Source organism: Leucopleurus acutus (genome assembly GCF_964270905.1).
Source record: "Leucopleurus acutus genome assembly, chromosome: 1".
Taxonomy (NCBI): domain Eukaryota; kingdom Metazoa; phylum Chordata; class Mammalia; order Artiodactyla; family Delphinidae; genus Leucopleurus; species Leucopleurus acutus.
In genome coordinates, this window is record NC_139142.1 from 188,556,501 (window position 1) to 188,579,607 (window position 23,107).

The following is a 23,107-nucleotide window of genomic DNA, read 5'->3' on the forward strand; positions in this document are numbered from 1 at the left end:
CTTCTCTGTGAGATCCTGGCATAGACCTAACCTGGGCCCAGCGATGGGTATTTATTCTTAGTCAAAATCAAAACCTTACTTACTCTATGCCTCAAGGCATTCAGCTGCTCTTGCAGCTAGAATGTCACCAGTGAGCCTGTCCTTGGTCCCTGAAATGAATACTTAGTCTTGGCAAACTGGAATTCCACTAGCGGCAATGACCAAGGTCGTCTCATAACGCTTGCAAACCTTTGCTCTCTCCATATGTGCATTTGCCCTCAAGAAGTACAGCTGTTAAGATCCACGAATCGAACTCCTCAGTCTCAGTCCTTTGTGCAAACATTGGCCATCCTCCGCCAAACCCTGCTAAATGTTTACTTTGAGCTAGAAAAGCCAAATGGAGGGCGGGCTTTTGAAATCTTCCCCTTAAAAATGGGATTGGACCATGTGTGATAATGATGATTTCTCCTCTTCCTCCTCCTTCTTTTTCTTCTCTTTTTTTTTCAATAAGAATCTTATGCAGCCTATTCTTTTATACTTTTCCCTTCATCCTCACCTTTGTTTGTTTGGTTTTTTTATCCTGAAATGGTAGAACAGGCCCATAAAAGAGGGCTCAAAGGAAAAAGAGTTTTGTCCCAAACTGGTCACATCTCTGCTCCTCTCAGAAAAGCCCCATTCCCTACCCTGTGGCCAGGAATTTCATGAAGTCAGAACTCCTCTTATTCAGAGTGGAGTGAGTAGTGCACCGGGGCAAGCCTTGGCATATCACGTAGAGGTGGTATATTCTGGGGAGCCAGCAATTCAGATGGATGAAGAGGACTGCACAGGGAAGGTAGCAATCGTAGAAAGACTTGAAGGATGGAGAAGCCAGGCAGAGATGAAGAAAGAGGGTTCCTGAAAATAGAATGTGGAAACTTATGGTTTTCAAATTGACTGGCATAGCTATAGAGTGGGGGTAGGAGAACTAATTAGATTACACTTAGAAAAGTATACGGTAGACAGGTGGTTAAAAGTTTTGAATGCCTATTTTAAGGAGATTTCAACTTATTTTTAAAAATTGGGCTAAGTGCTGGCTATCTTCTGTCTGTCCCCCCAAGTCCACCCTCTACACTTCTCCACTAAACAGGATGGAGAGGGTAGAAGGTGGATCTGGAGACCTGACCTCTATGCACTGCATTAACGGGCTGAATTTATATTCATCTGAATTCATATGTTTGGCCAAAGTGGAGCACCTTGAGGGAGGAAAGAGAGAGGGGGCTGGGTATTCATAACCCTGGCTCCTGTCTGCAGCATGGTTCCAGCTGACTGCTGGCAGTGACAGGTCCATGAAGAGCCCCTATGCATTCCACAGCTGTACCCTTCTCAGTCTGCCTCCTTCCAGCCTAGGGTGGTAACAGGCGTGATGTCATTGGCCCAGCCTACTGCACCATTGCTACTGGTTTCTTCATATTCTGGCCAAACCTTTGCAAACTGTCACTTGATCAAACACTCCTCAAATTTCCTGGTTTGAGTATGTCAGCTATTTCCTGCTAGGGCCTTAACTGATGCAAGCCAGGGAAGTGTTTTAAGAATGTAAGAAGACTGACAAGATCATATCTATGGTTAAAAAAAGAATGCAGAGCATGAGAACAGATTAGGAAAAGATTAAGAAAGCGATCTGCAGTCTAGAGACATAAGCCTGTTTGAGAGGTTAGATGAGAGACAGTGAGAACTTGAACTTGAGCAGTGGTGACTGACCTAACATAGGACGTGAGGAAAAAAACAGGGGTCAAAGTTGATCCGAGGATGTTATATCTAGGCAACTGCACAGTTGGTAATGCCACTAACAGAGATCCAAAAATCCAGGAAGAAAAACAGGCTGGGCAACAGGGAAGAAAACTATTTTGATATTCTGTATTTTCTTATACATAAAATGAGGAAGTTGAACTAAATTTTTCCCAAATGTCTGTCATGTATATAGGCCACCTCCACAATTTAGGGCATGACTATATATTATGTTTACTATTCTTTTTATTTATTTACTTATCTTTAAATAGACTAGAGTTTGGTCTTTTGGGCCCTGAGTATTCCCTGGTTGTGATGTAACTGCATTATTAAGCCTTTCAGCTATTAGGGTGCCTTTTATCTGACTGAGTAGTATCCTACCTTTATTTATTTATTTATTTTGCGATACACGGGCCTCTCACTGCCGTGGCCTCTCCCGTTGCGGAGCACAGGCTCCGGAAGCGCAGGCCCAGCGGCCATGGCTCACGAGCCCAGCCGCTTCACGGCATGTGGGATCTTCCCGGACCGGAGCACGAACCCATGTCCCCTGCATCGGCAGGCGGACTCTCAACCACTGCGCCACCAGGGAAGCCCCTAGCTTTATCTTAGCATTACAATTCCCTGAGAGAGTTAATGCCTATTTTTAAAAAATTTTAAAGTATCTAACTTACGATATTAAACCAGGCACTTGGCAAATCTTTCTGTATGGTGGTCTTGACCACGCAGCTGACTGATGGTTAAGAACAGCAATATCTGGGACTCGGTTATAATTCTATCCACTGATCAAATCTCTGGGAAGCAGAGACATCAGTGTCTGTTTACTCTGCTCCTTGCCTAACACACAGTGTGCATTTCATAAGTAACATGTAGGGCAGATGAAAAATAAGATGGCTGGGATCTGTAGATTTGCAGTAATATATCAAAGTCTTGGAATTCAGGCCCTATGGGCTGATTATGCCCAAGACATTGAATGCGTGATGCCAGCTGCCATCTTACCAGACTCTAATGGCCAAGAAGAACTTGTTGGTCAAAGGAAGATAGAACGAATTTTCAGAAATGCTAGGCTTACTTCTTCCTTTGCCATAAAAATAAACATAAAAAGGGAAAACTTTCACAAAGGCTAACCACAGAAGTTGTGTCATCTGCGAATTTTCCCAGGTCATGTTGGACAAAAAGTAAGCACTCCTACCTCTGAGCTTCCAAAGCGCTTTGTTCTCAGCCTTGTTTTTCCCTTGTCACATTGACTTTTGGTTTGAGATATCCCATAACAGATTGTGAGCCTCTTAGTGGTAGGGTCCTTGTCCTATTTATATTGATATTCCTTAGAAATTCATCGTAGTAAATATCTGTTAAATCAAACGTCTCAGCCTGTTTCCAGTAGGATGTTTGAGCCCAAATGAACATTTTATATTCCAAGAAATATTTTACTTGGCCTCAATGCTCCAGGATTTATTCCTACTATAAAACTCTCAGATGACTCTTAAAGTTAGGATATCATTGTTCGGTATTCTTGAAGAATTTCAATCTAACTTGATTGACATTCATGCCATTCTATAGAAGCTGAAAGCAAATAAAGGAAGCCCAAATGAGCCCTACATGTATGACCCTTAGCAAAATCATTATCGGGGTCCATGATGGGCTACAAAATCAGCCCATAGTCAGAAGCTTACATCCTAGAATATTAATGAAGGACATTAGAGAATACCAAAACCCTACAAGTATGAACATTCATAATGTATGGAAGAAACTGAGCATCAAAACACCTGGGCATTTCAGGGAGGCAGGAAATTCAATTTACTTTAAAAAGTGATGATATTCACTCCTCTCAATATCGTCCTCACACTATACCATTTAATTTGGATATCTGTATGTGTGACAGATTTCATCCTGGCATCTGACAATCTAATCTAATCAATCTAACTGGTAATCTAATTACCAGTTTTACTTATAAGGATATTATTACTCTCATTCTACTTTCTTTCATGAGTACATAGATTAACTCTTAAAGTAATATTCATATTTATCAAATGAACAAAATTAGAAATTTCACATGAATTTCAAAATGATTTGCTGTTTTTACTAAATAAGTAGTAGCTCTTCAAATAACCAGTTCCCTGGTTGTTTATGATATTATTTGACTATGCAAAATCAGCTTACATGCGATGTGTCAGGAATATAAGTCTGGAATAATGCAAGCTTCGTTGGTGTGTACGTGTGTGTGTGTTGTCACTGCAAACTCTCCCAAGTTGTTTCAAATCTATTGTCATTGGATACAGACTCCAAATAGTCTAAGAAATAAATTCTGTGTAAAAAATATAAAGAGCACTTTACTGTATAATAGCCCCATATTCTAATTATTTGATCTGAAGATAGCTATTTTGCCATTTTCATACAGGTGACTATTTGGCAGAAATAGTCCCCAGGGCAGGATTCAAGGTCCTTTTCAGCGTCTTCTCGCTGTTCACTATAAATCTTACATTAGCAGGAAGACAGCATTTCAGTCCTGAAATATTTCAGTGTTGCATGTGTTTCCTCATATCCACGCAATCAGAGTAGAAGAATGTGTTGTAGGAAATCAGAGTTGCTCCTTGAAAGAGGTAACCTGTTTAAATGAGGAAGGACAGGAGACAGTAAAGAAAAGTGAGGTGTGTGCTGTTAGCAAATCATTTAGCTCTGCTATGGCATGTAGCAAATACATTTAGTTCCTTTTGCTGGAGAATCAGAATTCTAAATGTTGTTCTTTATTAATGTTACTAGAGGGTAGGGAATTTCAAAGAGGGGAAGATGGGATCAGCTTCATCATTTTTCTTCACTAACTGCTTTGCCATCCTCCTGATAGACTCTTTTCTGCTTTCAAATTATGTTTCACACAATTTCTCCTTAAAAGCATCCTCAGGGACACTCTTACAAGTTCAACAATCTGTTTACTGTGTTGGAATTTCTAGTTCACTAATGAATCAAAGGACAGAATGACAAGAGAACTTGAAAGACCAGCTTATTTTTGTCTTTGTAAAAAGAAACACATATATCAGAAACTCTCAGCAATTCATTTATGTACTTGTTGGCAAACATTTATTAAGCATCTGTTATGTGCTGGGCACTGTGCTAGTCGCTGGGAATAGAGAAGTAAATGATAATTTACACTCTGTAAAGGTGTAAATTATATAGAAAAGCAAATAATGTCAATTCTTCAACAAGCATATATGAAACACACGCAGTTGCTTCCTACAAAGGTCTGGAGAAACACAGGTAAAAGAGAGGCCAAGTCTCTTTCAAAGGTGTAAATAATATGGTGGGGAAATTGAAGAAGGATTTAGTGAGTATACGCTGCATCACTCAAGTCTGAATTCATGGCCTGAAATCCCCAAGATGAAAATGAGGGAGAGCAGACAGAACAGCTTGTGTCAAAGCACAAGCTATAATGGAGAATGGTGTGGTTAGTGTGAATAAAACACAGGTCAGGTAAGGAGAAATGATAGGAAATTTACTGAGAGCAACAGGGATAGACTATTTTTAAGAAATCTACATAGCAGATTGTGCTTGTGTACTTATAATTTCTCTTTATGTTTTAAAAATAAGTTGTTCTAAAATAACTACAAGAAAATGCAATTTTATTGCTTTTTTCAAAGTTTAAGTATTATAAGCTGAACTAATTCATAGACCCAAGAGAGTTTTAAGTAAATGTATTAATAAATCCAAAATAGGGTATATTTAAAGGAATTTGTAGGTATTTGTAAGTCATAAGGAAATAAGTAAGTTTTTCTAGATAGATTGTCATATCGTGTTGTCAGCTTTAGATTGTCTAAAATGATTTAGAAAGAAGCAAGTTGCTAGGTGATTGCTGAGGGAAATCATGAAGACTGATAATTAACTTCAACACTGCAATCAGTTTCAATCAAACAGATTATGTGTCTATGGGAATTCAATAAGAAAATTAGAGGGAGTTTTCATATAGAGCAATTTACATGAAAAAATATTTCATTCTGATCGAAGAAAGTTATATAGTACTTGGCCCTTTCCAACTGTGGGACTTGGAGGTATCACACTCATTCCAAGAGAAAGGAAGAGAAAATATTTTCAGAAGAGGTAGCTAGCAAAATGTTAGCCAGGCAAATGTGTATTTACTCAAATTTGAACACCCAGTGTTAGTAGAACAGAGCCAGCAAAACTCTGTGTGATGAAGGACCAGCTGTGTTTTGCTTCGTTTTGTTTTCAATCCATCACATACCAATGCTTTTGTAAGAAGTATTGGAAAAGTGAAATTAAAAGACACACAAAATACTAGTCTAAATCTCTTATTCCGAGCCTCAACAGACATACATTTACTCTGTCAAATAGCTACAAACATTTCTAAACACCTGTCCTCAATCTCTGTATTTATCACATCATGGAACGATAAACAGAATAAGACCATAACCGTACGTAAATCACACTCTGAGTAGCTCTGCGGTAGAGTACATGGCACATATTTGGGACTCAAGTAACGTTTCTGAGATAAATTGGAAAATAAAGATTTTATCTCTGCCCATAGGAAGTTAACATTCAAGTGGGAGAGACATGAATGTAAATAGCTAAATGCAACTAAGTTCATTTTTCTAGACAGATTCTTACATAGCGTTGTCATCTTTAAATTGTCAAAAGATTTAGAAAGAAGCCAGTCGCTAGGTGATCACTAGGGAAAATCACAAAGACTGATAATTAACTTCAATACTGCAATCGGTTTTTAAGCAAAGAGATTACGTGTCTAAGGGAATTCAATAAGGAAATTAGAGTGAGTTTTCATATGGAGCAATTTACAGGGAAAAATATTTCATTCCAATTAACAAAAATACCGTATATCCTGATAGTAAAATGCACACTGCTCCGTGGAGTACAAAGAAGAGAAACGGTTTATCTGGCTCCAGAGCTGGCAAAGGCTCTGGCCAATGAGGAGGGTATGTAAGAGCAAAACCAGGTATTATGACCTACTTAAAACCCCTAAGAAGTGCAGCAGGGATGGCAGGTAGACGTTGAGAAGAAATGCTAAAGAGAGAGGAGGCAGGAAAGGTTGCGGTAGGGATCTTACCTTTCAGGCAGACGATTTACAAGGAGCCAGGGCAGGGTGGGGGCGAGGAGCTCTTGCAGGGGAAACACCTCATGATCTTTTCCAAATTGTAAAGTCACCACCCCACTCCCAAGATTCTGATACACAGCAGCCTAACGAATAGAATTTGGAAAGTACAGCAAAGCGCCAGAAAAGAATTAAAAATGACATTGAATGTCACCACCCAGAGATAGAGACTGTTACCATTTTGATGTGTCTTCTTCCAAACTTTTATCAATGTGCACACATGTACATGCACCTTTCATCTTGAAAGTCTGTGTTCTACTGTGCATCCGGTTCATGTTAGGTGGTTGTGAATGTGCTAGAAGTCGGTGGAGACTGCCCTCCCATTGGCAACATGGGGTCTCCTTAGGGTTAAGCTACAGGAACCTGGGTCAGCTTTATTCATACTAATTGCTTCCACGTTCCTGGGCATGTTCCCATGTAAGCACTCTGCCACAGCAAGATCGTATTAAACAGGGACATATTTTGTGGTTAGTGATATTTATTTCCTGCCTCAAAAGAGTAGGAGAAAAACATGGCAGCTGCTGTATCATGTGAATGAGTTTAGCAAACTTTGGTGTCCCAGTGGTTTGGTTTTGTGACCCCGGATGATTAATCCTTTCCTGTCCCTTTTGGGGCATTTCTGGTTATATTTCCAAACCCAATTCTTTCTGAACTTTTTCACCCAAAACATCTGGTTCAGCTTCTTCCTTAAAGACTGGGAAATGAAAACTTGAGCTCATGGACATCCCCCCTAAATTATCCCTGCTTTTTCAAATTGACTTGCTTCTTTTCTTTCTTTCTGTCCCGTGTTACAGATTGTTTGTTGTAATTCTTTTTTTTTTTTTAAATGTCATCATCTTGCCAAAGATAGAGACCATTATATAGGTGAATATTTTTGTTTACTACTCCTCATGATGTCTTCCCTTTTTTCTTTAGCGGTGGTCAGGTAATACAGTATTTTACAGGAGTATACATTCAGTGAGAAAAGGATGATTTATAGACTCAGTTTATTCTTTCTTATAATGCTTTATGATGTGCAATTTTATTCTATCTATAGATTTTTTTAACTAACTGTCCTTTTTATTTTAAACTTTTAATTTAATTATAAGTGGCACACAGTATTATATTAGTGTCAGGAGTAAAACACACCTGATTTGACAATTTTACACATTAAAATATGATCTCCACAATAAGCCTAGTTACCACCTGTCACCATTCAAAGTGAGTACAATAGTCTTTTTTTTTCTTTTTTAACATCTTTACTGGAGTATAATTGCTTTACAATGTTATGTTTGTTTCTGCTGTTTAACAAAGAGAATCAGCTATATGCATACGTATAGCCCTATATCCACTCCCTCTTGCATCTCCCTCCCACCCTCCCTATCCCACCCCTCTAGGTGGTCACAAAGCACCGAGCTGATCTCTCTGTGCTATGCAGCTGCTTCCCAATAGCTATCTATTTTACATGTGGTAGTGTTTATTTGTCAATGCTACTCTCTCACTTCATCCCAGCTTACCCTTACCCCTCCCTGTGTCCTTAAGTCCATTCTCTACGTCTGTTTCTTTATTCCTGTCCTGCCTCTAGGATCTTCAGAACCTTTTTGTTTTTTTAGATTCCATATATATGTGTTAGCATATGGTATTTGTGTTTCTCTTTCTGACTTACTTCACTCAGTGTGACAGACTCTAGGTCCATCCACCTCATTACAAATAACTCAATTTTGTTTCTTTTTATGGCTGAATAATATTCCATTGTATATATATGCCACATCTTCTTTATCCATTCATCTGTCGATGAACATTTAGGTTGCTTCCATGTCCTGGCTATTGTAAATAGTGCTTCAATGAACGTTGTGATACATGTCTCTTTGTGAAGTATGGTTTTCTCAGGGTATATGCCCAGTAGTGGGATTGCTGTGTCGTATGGTAGTTCTATTTTTAGTTTTTTATGGAACCTCCATACTGTTCTCCATAGTGGCTGTATCAATTTACATTCCCACCAACAGTGCAATAGAGTTCCCTTTTCTCCACACCCTCTCCAGCATTTATTGTTTGTAGACTTTTTGATGATGGCCATTCTGGCCAGTGTGAGGCGATACCTCATTGTAGTTTTGATTTGCTTTTCTCTAATGGTTAGTGATGTTGAGCATCCTTTCATGTGTTTGTTGGCAATCTGTATCTTCTTTGGAGAAATGTCTATTTAGGTATTCCGCCCATTTTTGGATTGGGTTGCTTGTTTTTTTGATATTGAGCTTCATGAGCTGCTTGTATATTTTGGAGATTAATCCTTTGTCAGTTGCAAATATTTTCTCCCATTCTGAGGGTTGTCTTTTCATCTTGTTTATGGTTTCCTTTGCTGTGCAAAAGATTTTAAGTTTCTTTCGGTGCCATTTGTTTATTTTTGCTTTTATTTCCATTTCTATAGGAGGTGGGTCAAAAAGGATCTTGTTGTGATTTATGTCATACAGTGTTCTGCCTATGTTTTCCTCTATGAGTTTTATAGTGTCTGGCCTTACAGTTAGGTCTTTAATCCATTTTGAGTTTGTTTTTGTGTATGGTGTTAGGAAGTGTTCTAATTTCATTCTTTTACATGTACCTGTCCAGTTTTCCCAGCACCACTTATTGAAGAGTCTGTCTTTTCTCCATTGTATATTCTTGCCTCCTTTATCAAAGATAAGGTGACCATATGTGCATGGGTTTATCTCTGGGCTTTCTATCCTATTCCATTGATCTATACTTCTGTTTTTGTGCCAGTACCATACTGTCTTGATTACTGTAGCTTTGTAGTATAGTCTGAAGTCAGGGAGCCTGTTTCCTCCAGCTCTGTTTTTCTTTCTCAAGATTGCTTTGGCTATTCGGGGTCTTTTGTGTTTCCATACAAATCGTAAAATATTTTGTTCTAGTTCTGTGAAAATTGCCATTGGTAGTTTGATAGGGATTGCATTGAATCTGTAGATTGCTTTGGGTAGTAGAGTCATTTTCACAATGTTGATTCTTCCAATCCAAGAACATGGTATATCCCTCCATCTGTTTGTGTCATCTTTAATTTCTTTCATCAGTGTCTTATAGTTTTCTGCATACAGGTCTTTTGTCTCCTTAGGTGGGTTTATTCTAGGTGTTTTATTCTTTTTGTTGCAGTGGTAAATGGGAGTGTTTCCTTAATTTCTCTTTCAGATTTTTCATCATTAGTGTATAGGAATGCAAGAGCTTTCTGTGCATTAATTTTGTATCCTGCTACTTTACCAAATTCATTGATTAGCTCTAGTAGTTTTCTGGTAGCATCTTTAGGATTCTCTATGTAAAGTATCATGTCATCTGCAAACAGTGACAGTTTTACTATCTATAGATTCTTATAACAGATTTAATGTGCCACACTGTAATTACACACTACAAATTGTAATCTTGGTGCTGGCTTTTTTATAATAAACACAACCATATTAAAATGCCCCTCATTGGAATTCCCTGGCCATCCAGTCGTTAGGGCTTCTTCCTCTTACTGCCAAGGGCTTGGTTCCATCCCTGGTCGAGGAAGTAAGACCCAACATGCTGCACAGTGCAGCCAAAATAAAATGTTCCCCAAATCTAATTCTCTAACACACTGTTGTGCTTCAAGTGTTCCATTTAATCCCTCCCGCTTCTTGCTACCACCCTCTCCTAGATAGTTTTACTGAGACACATTTTGGCATAGTCTCAGTCTGATATTTTGAAAGATATTTGTTGAAACAACCTCGTGAAACCCATTGCTGGTCTTCCTAAAATAATGTGGGCACTTGTTACCTTGTTAGCCTAGAGTATAGTGACAGGATGCATACCATAAGTCTTCTCTCCTGAGTTGGTAAAGATGTGCTTCTAAGCAACTGTTTTTTTCTTGTTTGTTTGTTTTTTGAAAGTGTGACCTATGTGATTGATTCTTTTGTCCTGCTTAAATTTGAATTGGAGAATCTTAAAGTCAAATTTGTATCCTACATTAAGTAAGTAAATAGACTCTCACCATACCCATGTCATATACTGTCCCCATCTCTTTCCCTCTGGCTCAACTCTATTTTCCAGTTCTAAGAATCCATTTCTCCACTTCCTATCTGTTCCTCATTTGTGTTTTTTTTAATTTTATTTTTATTTTTGGCTGTATTGCTTCTTCATTGCTGCGTGTGGGCTTTCTCTAATTGCAGCAAGTGGGGGCTACTCTTCAGTTGCGGTACGCAGGCTTCTTATTGCAGTGGCTTCTCTTGTTGCAGAGCACGGGCTCTAGAATGCAGGCTCAGTAGTTGTGGTGCATAGGCTTAGTTGCTCCGCAGCATGTAGGATCTTCCCAGACCAGGGCTCGAACCCATGTCCCCTGCATTGGCAGGCGGATTCTTAACCACTGCATCACCAGGGAAGTCCCTTCTCATTTGGCTTATATTCTTCTATTATGCTTATCTTTGCAAACTGCCATAAAGTTGCTCTCATTACAAAAAGGACAAAGTAGTGTCTAAATTAAAAAATGTGTGATACCTTTCCTTAAAAATGGTCTATTCAGACAGGCTAAAATTTGAATTGGAAACAGTCAGAGACCAGGTGTAAAATAAAACTTGTCTAAGGTTTTGAGAAAAGAAAGATGATGTATGTGAGTCGTGTGGCACCGATAATTGCACAGGAAATGCAGTGCACCAATCTCCTCCTATTACTACAAGCTAAAAATGAACAAACCAAAAAAAAAAAAAAAAAAACCTCATTTTTATAGGTTCTAAGATCAGGAAGCAAAAATAAGAGCATTACTCATTAATTTTTATAATGAGGCAGAGAAAAAAATTATTAGTACCCTAAGAAACAAACATTTCTAAAAAGATCTCTTCTTGACAGAAATATGTTTAATGAACATTAAAAATAGATATGAGTAAAAGTAGGGACCAGAAATATTTTATTTTCGTTAGGATTTTATAATGTATTTTCCCTTTATCTGAAAGATTAGCACACTCAGAAAGACTTTATAGAAAGTCTTAGGACTGGAAACATTTGGAAAAACCTAATTGAAGAGTTTAAAATGACATAGGTGGAAATGAGTAGAGTAGAATTGAGATTTACTTCTCTGAGACACTCCAGATTCACCATTAATCTGGCTAAGCAAAATTTAATATAATAGGCATGACTCCCAGAATAAATGAATTCCATTTCCACCAGTGAAATGACTGTATTTCATAATTTAGATGGGCCCTTTTTTAAAAAAATATGTCACATGTACTTTTATGGTTAGAAAACATTTTTCCCCAGCAATAACAAATCAAATACTTCATAGCCTGAAAACTCACATCAACCCCTGATATTTATACATAGATATTTCATACCTCTTATTTTTCAGAGAATATGAGATATAAGGGACACAGACCTTTATTTTTCAAATATTGTAAAATGAGTTATTTGTACCAAATTAATTTTTCTCCAATAATATGACTTTTTCAGTTCCCATGTAATGAAATAGATAGAAGGACCATCCCTATTCTCTTATACTCTACTCATCCTCAGGAAAGGCCCCCAGGCTGCTCCTCTGAGCTGGCACTTAACCAGCTGAAAAAAAAAAAAAAAAAAATGAAAGAGACAGAGGTCAAAAGTAGGTTCCTGGCCCACTTAAAGTCTTGGGCTCAGTGGAACAGAAATCTAAATACAAATGTGACTCCATGGTAACAGTAGTAAAAATGAATGTCTTTTCTCTCTGAGTATTGATGAAGTATATTGCTGGGAGTAGGCATGGAATAACAGAGTAGAGAGCTGGTTAGTGGCTTTTTTTCCATCATTAAGCCTTCGGACTATGTGCATTCATTAAGTTATTCTTTCTATAAACATTCAGTTGATTCCTGCCGCACTAGGTACTGTATTAGGTGCTGAGATAGAGAGAAGAGTAAACCAGACAAGGTCCTTATCCTCCAGAGGACTTATAATCTAGTGGGGGAAGAACCTCATTTGCTCCATCTGTAAAAAAGGCATAAACAAGATGATTGCAAAGGTCCTTGCTAGCTCTAAGTAAATAAATTTATTTAAAAAAATTAAAAGTACTACAGTGAGTATTATTACTAATTTTGCCACTTCCTTATTTTTTTTCCTTTATCCCAATGTCCTTTCATTGGTCCCAAGTTTGGGGGTCAGGAGAAACAAGTAGGAAGTTTAAAAGAAGATATAAATGACCAAAGGAGAGAATAAGAAAAGAAGGTAAAAGAATAGCACTGGACAGTTAGTGGGCATCTACTTGTGGTAGGCATTTTATAAATGTAATTTAATCTAAGAGACAGAAATCTAGCAAGCTGCCACCCTCCAAAAGAAATTCTAGAGGCAGGAACAAATAATGATCAACTTTGTAAGTATAGGACCTAACACAATGTTTGTTAGATAATATGTGTCCTAGAAATGTTGGATAAATTTAAACAAACATGAAAGATGATAAATAACATAATCAGCATTCTAACATTTCACCACCTTAAGGAGTGCGTCACCACATTATAGACATCATTTTCCTTCAGGCCCTTAACTCAGGACAGTTATTTCTTGGATCTTAGAATGTTCTTCAGCATTTAGAAACAAATATAGAAATCATTTCTTTAATGGAAGCATGAGAGCAAATTCCTCCACACACACATGCACAGCAAATATCTTTTGGTAAATAAATTATCGTGTTTATCTCTGCAAATCACCTAGATAGCTGCATTAGGATTGCCCAATTTCAGAAAGTGTTGTTCTCCATACTTTTTAGTAGACAGGTTTTTACAGTAGAGTTTTATAATGCCATCCACCTGGGTGTAACAGGAATCATCATGCATGGCCATCTCAAATGGCATTCCACCTTACTTTTATAATTTGTGCTAAAGTTTTGAGCTCATCTGAACATTTTCTAAGCCTTTTTTTTTTTTTTTTCTTTTTGCGGTACGCGGGCCTCTCACTGTCGTGGCCTCTCCCGTTGCCAGAGCACAGGCTCCGGACGCGCAGGCTCGGCGGCCCTGGCTCACGGGCCTAGCCGCTCCGCGGCATGTGGGATCTTCCCGGACCGGGGCACGAACCCGAGTCCCCTGCATCGGCAGGCCGACTCTCAATCACTGCGCCACCAGGGAAGCCCTTCTAAGCCTATTTTTAAATATGAATACATTGTGACAGATTTACTCCCATGAGATGGTAGTGGGGACTGCCACTAGGTGTTTGGTGGATTTGACTAAGAAGTGTGAGTAGTTTCTCAGACACACGAAATGACATACCAGTAAATTGGAGAAAAACATGTCTGTTCTTAACAGAAAGAAAGTAAACCACTGATTGATAATCAAAAACAACAATTAATTTAGTAAATAAAATTAATAATAAGACACACTCAGTAAGACAAATTATAAAAGTTGATTAAAATTATTAATTAATAAACTTACAATATGTGTAAATTGATGTTTATTTTGAAGTATAGACTTGTCAATGAAAACAATTCAGGCATTGTCTTGTCATTCTTTCCTTGTAACCCTCCTGATAGCCATTCTTCAACATGCAGGGTGACACCTATGCTCACTGTCACCTTGTTTTCTTTCAACCTAGATAAAGGTTTATTCACTTATCCAGTCTAAAGGTTTCACATTAAGTGACAATCAGACTCTACCCAAAACTGTCCAAACGTTGCCATAATAATTTGCCTCATACGCTAGCATTACAATTTTGTTTTATATTAATGAAGGTTTTATAGTTCCACTAAGCTAGAGATAAATGTGTTTACCAATAAGAAACCTTAACCAGAGCAATTAGACAAGAAAAAGACAAAAGAAGCCATCCAAATTAGAAAGGAATAAATAAATCTATTACAAATGACATGATCATGTATATACAGAAAATCTCAAAGAATCCACCAAAAAGCTACTAGAGCTAATAAATGAATTCAGCAAAGTTGCAATATACAAAATCAACACACAAAAATCAGGTGTGCTCCTAAATACCAGCAATAAACAATCAGAAAAAAAAATTAAGAATGCAATCACTTTTGAGAATAGCATCTAAAAGGATAAAATACCTGGGAATAAATTTAACCAGAGAGGTGAAAGGCTTCTACACTTAAAATTACAAAGCATTACTGAAAAAAATTAAAGAAAACCTAAATAATGGAAAGACATTTCCAGTTTATGGATAGGAAGACAATATTGTCACGATGTCAGTACTGCCCAAAGCAATCTACAGATTCAACACAGTGCCTATTAAAACTCCAACAGCCTTTTCTGCAGAAATGGAAAATTGATCCTCAAATTCATATGGAATTTCAAGGGCACCAAAAAGCCAAAGCAGTCTTGTTAAAGGATCAAGTTGGAGGGCTCACACTTCCTGATTTCAAAACTTACCACAAAGCCACAGCAAACAAAACAATATGGTATTGGCATATGAATATACATAGAGACTAATGAGTTATAATTAAGAATCCAAATATAAACCCATACATCTATGACCAGTTGATTTTTGACAAGTCCGTTCAATAAGGAAAGAACAGTCTCTTCAATAGGTGTTGCTGGGACAAGTGGATTTCTACATGCAAAAGAATGAAATTGGACCCCTACCTCATACCACACACAAAAATTAACTCAAAACAGATCAAAGACTTCAATATAAGAGCTAAAACCATAAAACATTTAGAAAAAATCATAGGAGTAAATCTTTATAACCTGGGATTTGGCAATGCATTCTTACATATGACACCGAAAGTATAAGAAACAAAAGAAAAAAATAAATAAATTGGACTTCATCAAAAACTTCCATCCATCAAAGGGTATTAAGAAAGTGAAAAAGCCTACAGAATGGGAATATTTGAAATCATATATATGATAAGAGTTTAATATACAGAATATATAAAAACTCCTACAACTCATCAAATCAACAGACAACCCAATTTAAAAAAAGAAGCATACTTGAACAGACATTTCTTCAAAGGAGATATACAAATGGCCAATAACCATATGAAAAGATGCTCAACATCATTAGCCATTAGGGAAATGTGAATCAAATCTATAATTAGATACCACTTCCCACCTTTTGGGATGGCAATAATAGTAATAATAAAATAGAAAATAGCAAGCGTTGGTGAAGATGTGGAGAAATAGAAATCTGCATATACATTATTTGTGGAAATGTAAAATGGTACAACAGCTATGGAAGACAGTTCGGCGCCACCTCATAACCTAAAATAGAATTACCATATGACCCAGCAATTCCATTCCTAGTTATATACCCAAAGGAGCTGAAATGGGGCCCAGATACTTATACGCCAATGTTCAAAGCAGCATTATTCACAATAGTCAAAAGGTGGAAACATCTCAAGTGTCCATCGTCAGATGAATGAATAAACAAAATGTAGCATATGCATACAATGGAATACTATTCAGCCATAAAAATTACTGAAGTTCTTATACATGCTACAATATGGATTAACCTTGAAAACATTATGCTAAGTGAAATAAGTCAGACAAAAGGATAAATATTGTATTATTCCACTCATACGAAGTACCTAGACTAGGTAAATTCATAGAGACATAAAGTAAGTTAGAGGTTACCAGGGGCTGGAGGAAGAGGAGAACAGTTTTTATTGTTTAATGGCTATAGAATTTCCATTTCTACTGATGAAAATGTTTTAGAAATAGGTAATGGTTGCACAACACTGTGAATGCCACTGAATTGTACACTTTTAAAAAGTGGGTAAAATGGAAAATTTTGTTATATATATTTTACAAAGTTTTTTTACATTAATAAAATTCATTTTATTAAAAAACTTTGAATTATATTCTTTAAATGGGTGAAGTGTATGGTGTGTGAAAGTCATGTTTACTGGATGCAACATAGATGAAGTTTTGTTTTGTTTTTCTTCATTGCCCATCTACAGTGATTTCAGATATCTATTGTAAATACTTTCATGTTTTTAATCAACACTAAAACAATTTTGTTAGTTAATAAGCTATGAAGTCAATTCCTTTAGAGGTGTTCATATGCTCACTAAATTTAAATTGGAAACTTGCATCAGAAACATTTTCTCTGTTTAGCCCCCTCACAATGCCACCCTATACAGTGCCTGCACATATTGGATGTAGCCAGAGCTTAATAATAATTTAAGTGAATTCATCACAAGTTAGGGGAGGAAAACTCATGTGATCCATGCAGCTTCCTTTCCTCTACTCTAAGCTTCTAAGTCAATGTCTTGCTGATTCCTAGAGGTCACTCCATTCTTTGAAACCTCAGCTCTTAAAGAGCTGTCTGCTCAATGACAGATACAGTACGTTAAACAAGCATTTTTTATCCTAATGCAGACTATCATCGCACCATACAGTGTTAGAAGTGGCAGAAAACTTCATAGTCAAACATTTTGTTTTCCTCATATCAGGATCCATCATTTGAAGTAAAATTGTGTTTTACTTAAACAAATTACGCTTGAATGTATATAATTGATGAAGGTAGAAAATTATATCATAGAACTTGAAATGGTAAATATATGGAGTTGACATTTAAAATTTTTCTTAATGGAAGTATCTATGGGCAGTGGGTAATATTTTACCTTTTAAATAGGAAAGACATTAAGAATTAAGCCCAACAATTCAGAGATTTCCAACGTTGGGAGACATACACTTGATCTGGGAAAAATAGAAGTTTGAGATTACTAATAAACATAAGTTGAAGTAAACAAATTTGCTCACCTTCCACTACTCATACTGTGACCCTTTCTTGTTTTATTACAACTCCATATCCTGACACTTACGTATCACCCTTCTTTCTTTATAGTCACCCAATCCCCAAAGGCTGGCCACTTTATTTTAATAGAAAATTATTTAAGACTTAAAATCCTTCAGAAGAAAAGTAGCTTCATAGCTGAATTAATAGGGTTGGAAAATTGATCAATTTACTTGACTTCTGCCTGCCAATATTGGTTTAGGTCATCTGGGGTCTCAGCAGTTCAAAGCCAAAAATAAGCACCTCATATCAAAATCTTTTGTGTTGCATGTACCTCAATTCTATCCAACTGACAGCCGAGCCTGTCCCTCCAGTTCCTGGTTGCCTGCCCAGCCTTTGGACCATCTGTCCTGTCTAGTCTTTGTGGTTTGGGTTTCCTCCTGTTTCCTGATTTCATGCCTGACTTCAGCCAAGAATAATTTTTCTGAGCCGTCGGTGTTTGGGGCTGTCCCATCTTTACCTAGTGCCTAATTTCCATTTTGTTCTAATCCTCCCTCCCTGCATGTTGTTTCTCCTGTACCAGCCTTTGCTTTCACATTTTGACATATTTCGAAACACCACTTCACTTCCCACCCAGTGTGTTTTGCGAGCAGCACTGTCTAGGCTCTTGCTCTAACTATGCCAATTATTGAGCTTACTGCTCTGAGAACTTAACATCGACTAGTCTTGGAGAGAGAAAAGGCAAAGAATCAAGCACCACTCATTCAATTTAATTAGAGCAACTCATAAGTTTTCAATTAGTGGTTAAGGAATTAACTTGTTGCCTCACCGTTTAAGAGTATATGATTTTTTTTTTCCACAAAATAACTCAACAAAAATGGCTGCTGTGGCCCTCTTCATCAATAACCGAAACATAGATGCAATGAAGGTGAACTGGTTAAGCTATTGAATATTGAAGCCAATTACATGGAAACAGCGGAGGTCAGGAAGCTTAGAAGACACTGAATCCACAGGGAGAATGTATTGTCAGTCAAACACAATTACCCTGATTATGCTATTGCGCTCATTAACACTGTTATTTTTTAGAAGAGGACCATGTGGTTTGGTAGATGAAATAAGAGGTCATACCCCTGACAGTTTCTTTTCAAAGGGTAAATCAGTAAGACTTCCTCTTTATTATCTTTTCTTTTAGGATTTAAGGGTACATTATTGACAAACATTTATTGTCATTATACTCTGATTGGGCAAAAATAGTCATGCATTATATATTTTTTTTCCTGGTTGCCTCCTCAAGACACTGGCAATCATCCTGGAATCGGTCTTTCATTCTCCACTATGTGTATGTGTACGTGTACGTGTGTGTGTGTGTGTGTGTGTGTGTGTGTGTGCGCACATATTGGGGATCTTCCTTATATCTTCAATAGGGTGTATTTAGTTATCTGGTTACCTTTATTTTTCCTGTGATGAGCATTTTTTCTTCATCAGTTGTGACCAGCTATAGCAGGGCTACTTGTCTTCCGATAAGTCTATTGACTCTTAAGTAACTGAAGTATAAAAAGGAAATGATCATTTAGGAGCTCAGTTAATCAGAGTAAATTATGCAGATCTAGACCAGTATGTCAGATTACCAAGGACATGCCTCTTTATGATCCATGAAAGGAAATAGTAACATAAAGATCTCTTCAAAATGCTCATATTTAAATTTGCTCTTTAAAATGTTAAATACTATGACAGGCACTACATACAAATCTTTATGGCAGACACTGTCATGAAGGATGTGGTAGGTTTGGCAACTCTTGAAGTCGATGGGACTTCAAGGTGGCCTTTCCTTATAACCAATTCAACTTTATATAACATTGTTCTTTCTAATCTTGTACACCTTGGTATTATTTGAATAATATTTAAGCAATCAATTTTAAGAACAACTTTTTTTATGTGCTTGGGTTTTTTTGGATTTAAATATTCAGAGGTCAAATTACATTTGCTTTCAAGAATGTGTTTGCCTTGGTATCCTGCAAAAAAGTCTTTACTTATGGAAATACATTCATAAAAATAAGTACACTGGCTAGATAATGTGTCTCCCAAAGATTTCTATCAGATAATAGCCTGAAAATGTCGTGTGGTGCGTTTTAATACTTACTTTTCTTTTTGTGGCCCTGGGTGCTTTAAGGAAAACTAAAAGAAGTGTTAACTGTGCATTTGTTAATCCAATTTATGGGAACTGGAGCAACCCAGAGAAAACAGAGGTAAGTGGTAATGAACTGTATTGTTTCAGAACGGGGAATAAGCCTGCACACGTGCACACATACACACACACACACACACACACACACACACACACACACACACAGTGTTGTCTGGACATGTTCCCATATCATGGTTAAAAGATGTGTTTTAGTGGAATTATTTCTCCACTTAAAGAGATGGGATGGGAAGGAGTTTCAGTCTCTCTAAATATGCAATGAGAATTTTCCATTTCAGGATGGTTTCAATCTGCTTGTAGAATCAGTTCACTGTTAAATGGCTTTGTGGTCACTGTTCATACCCAAATAGAGCTGACAAATCTGGAAAATATCAGTTTAACCCACAAAGTATTAGTCATCTACTCACAGTAACTCTTCATTGACTGTTCTTCATATTTTATTCCCAAACACAAAAGGGAGAATAGCGTTCTATGCTCTCTTTCAATTCAGGTGTGGGCTGTGAGGATTGTTACCTGATAACTTAGAAAGAGAAAGGAGAAAGGAAAAGAGTGGTACATCTTTCTTGGCCTCTTTTTAGGGCTACTCCTTATCAGTGCAATATGAAGTAGGCTAGAGAGAAAATGGCAAGTATAATAAAATCTCTCTCACCCCTTTCTTAAATAGGTAATATGAGCATCCCTCTGGGTATAAAACAGGATTAGCCATAACACATCACTTCTTCTGTATGAAAGCTTCCTTACATCTGATTTTAGAAATATTGTATCAAATTCATTCTCTTGTGAAAGTGAGCACGTAGAAAACCAACTTTCATTTTCTCCTATTATTTTTTTTAATGAAAATCCTCCATAAAACAGTTGTTACTGTTGCTGAAACTGAGTAGCAAAGGTTTCAGATCAGGTGGTTTCTAGAATTTTTGAGTGATGTGGTTGAAGTCTAACACAACCCTTGACTTTTTTATTTCTGTTACCTGATAACTTAAAAAGAGGAAAGGAGAAATTAAGGGCATTGCATCTTCAATAATGATGTCATATACACTTTTAGTACTGTTTTGTTAGGAATGAAAGGAAGAAGGAAGATATTTCCCAGAACACAGAATTAATTTGGATGATTTGCCAAGTCAGTCAAGTCGTAGAATAAAAATGAAAATGTAGGGCTTCCCTGGTGGCACAGTGGTTGAGAGTCCGCCTGCCGTTGCAGGGGACACGGGTTCGTGCCCCGGGCTGGGAAGATCCCACATGCTGCGGAGCGGCTGGGCCCATGAGCCATGGCGGCTGAGCCTGCGCGTCCGGAGCCTTTGCTCCACAAAGGGAGAGGCCACAACAGTGAGAGGCCCACGTACCGCAAAAAAAAAAAAAAAAAAAAGAAAAGAAAATGTAGTCCTACTTAATGGATAATAAACAAATAAATAAATGAATATTTAAGAAACAAAATGTAATACATCTTCTTGACAAAGTAGGAAGGTGTAATATAAACCTATTTTCATTTTTACTAAAGAAAACAATCTTTTTAGTCTTTAGAGTAGTTTAACTTTTAGTATCTGAAAGTTACAAATGATGTAAGGAATTAAAATGTGTTTTAAATTTGACATTTTTATATTTATCATTCCTCTTTCATGTTTTTTTCTTCCGATTAAGAATGGCTAAGAAATCCTGTCATAGCTCTAGACTTTTGTTGCTATTTTGATTTCTGTTGTTTCAGAAACAAATGACTTTGTATTAATTAAACTAAGTGCACCTTCCCTGACATTGTAACAGAGAAATAGACTTGCCCAAAAATACTCTTCTGAACATTCTTAGAGAAAATTCTCATATTCTGAAATAGAAATTGAGAGAATAGTATAATGAAAACCACATACCCATCAGCCAACGTCAGCAATTATCAACCTGTGGTCATTCTTGTTTCACCTCTACTGCCACCTATTCCCTTCACCCACCAGAATGGTGGTGATACTTTTTTAAATAGACTTAATTTTCTTTAGAGCAGTTTTAGGTTCAGGGCAGAACCTAAAACTTTCCATATACTCCCTGCCCCAACCCATGCATAGCCTCCCCCATTATCAACATCCACCACCAGAGGGGTAGATTTCTCACAATTGATGAACTTACACTGACATGTCATTATCACCCAGAGTCCATAGTTTACATTATGGTTCACTCTTGGTGTCAACCAGAGTGTTTTTAAGCAAATTCCAGATATCATTTAATTTTACCTGTACAGACTTCAGTTGTACCAGGATAAGAACATAAAGAAATATATAACCACAGTAACACGCTTAAACATTTAATAATAATTCCTTGACACAATCAAATATTCAATCAGTGTTCAACCTACCCCAGTTGTCTCATAAGTAAGTAGGGGGTTTTGTACTTTGTTATTGTTGCTATATTTTTAAAATCATGATCCATATAAGGTATATGCAGAGGTGAGGATGAGGCAGTGACTCCTATGCCACTAGAGGACGCTGGGCATACACCAAGACTAGGCCTGCGTCAGTGGTTCAGGCGGTGTGGATTGGAGGTGCTGAAGTAGGAGCTGGTGATGCTCTAGTTATTACTGCAATGAAAATCCATTAAAAATTCACCTCAATCTGCATGATCTGGAAAGAAGTCTCTTATTTTAACGCCTAAAATCATAACTTTTCTCAATGTGTTTTTCTTTAGAGTTCTATGTACTCCTTCTCAAATCCATTATATGACACAACATCAGGAAGCCTGGAGACTGAATCTAATCATCTCAAATAGTACCATCAAGATCAAGTACGCTTGGGACTTCCCTGGTGGTCCAGTGGTTAAGACTCTGAGCTTCCATTGCAGGGGGCGCGGGTTTGATCCCTGGTTGGGGAACCAAGATCCCACGTGCTACATGGTGTGGCAAGAAAAAGAACAACCAACCAGCCAACAAGCAAAAAAAAGATCAAGTATGATCTTGTATTCCAGTCCATGAAATCTGATAGAAACTCATGCAATAGTAAAAATAGGAGGGATTCAGAATACTACTCTAATTATTACATTTACAAATAAATTGTCTTATGGAATATATTGAATGTTTTCATGGAATCTGAATCAGAACCTTATCTTCATTATATATATGAATATTTTGATAAAATGTTCCACTTAAGTTTCTTGTTTTCCTTTCATTTCTTTAAAGGATGAATCAAATTGTTTCAGATCCTGAATATAAAGAAGTTTTAAGATGCTTATTTAGATGCCATTGACCTTAGAAACAAAGTTGAACTGACTTAGTATACAAACTAACTAGCAGGAATGGGTGGACAAATCATAGTAATCCTAACAACATAACCATGAGTAAAATTTATTTCTGCATTTTGGAAAAAATGTGATAAATTATCATCCTAAACTTCCTTTCATTCAAATAATCATTTAACATCTACCTTTACATAGATATAAAAATATTGCTAAAATATATGTCAAGAAGC

General features: G+C 37.1%; 1 protein-coding gene across 1 annotated transcript in view; it reads left to right on the forward strand.

The window, feature by feature from the left end:
* The window catches only part of MALRD1 (MAM and LDL receptor class A domain containing 1), a gene marked incomplete at both ends in the record, with an annotated part of 584,975 nt that extends 562,563 nt beyond the window's left edge, over positions 1 to 22,412 (forward strand). Inside the window, 2 exons of the mRNA XM_082854883.1 lie at positions 19,638 to 19,713; positions 22,332 to 22,412. Of these exons, the coding sequence (XP_082711009.1) occupies positions 19,638 to 19,713; positions 22,332 to 22,412 (157 nt within the window). The remainder of the gene's footprint in view (positions 1 to 19,637; positions 19,714 to 22,331) is intronic.
* Between the last annotated feature and the right edge of the window lie 695 nt (positions 22,413 to 23,107).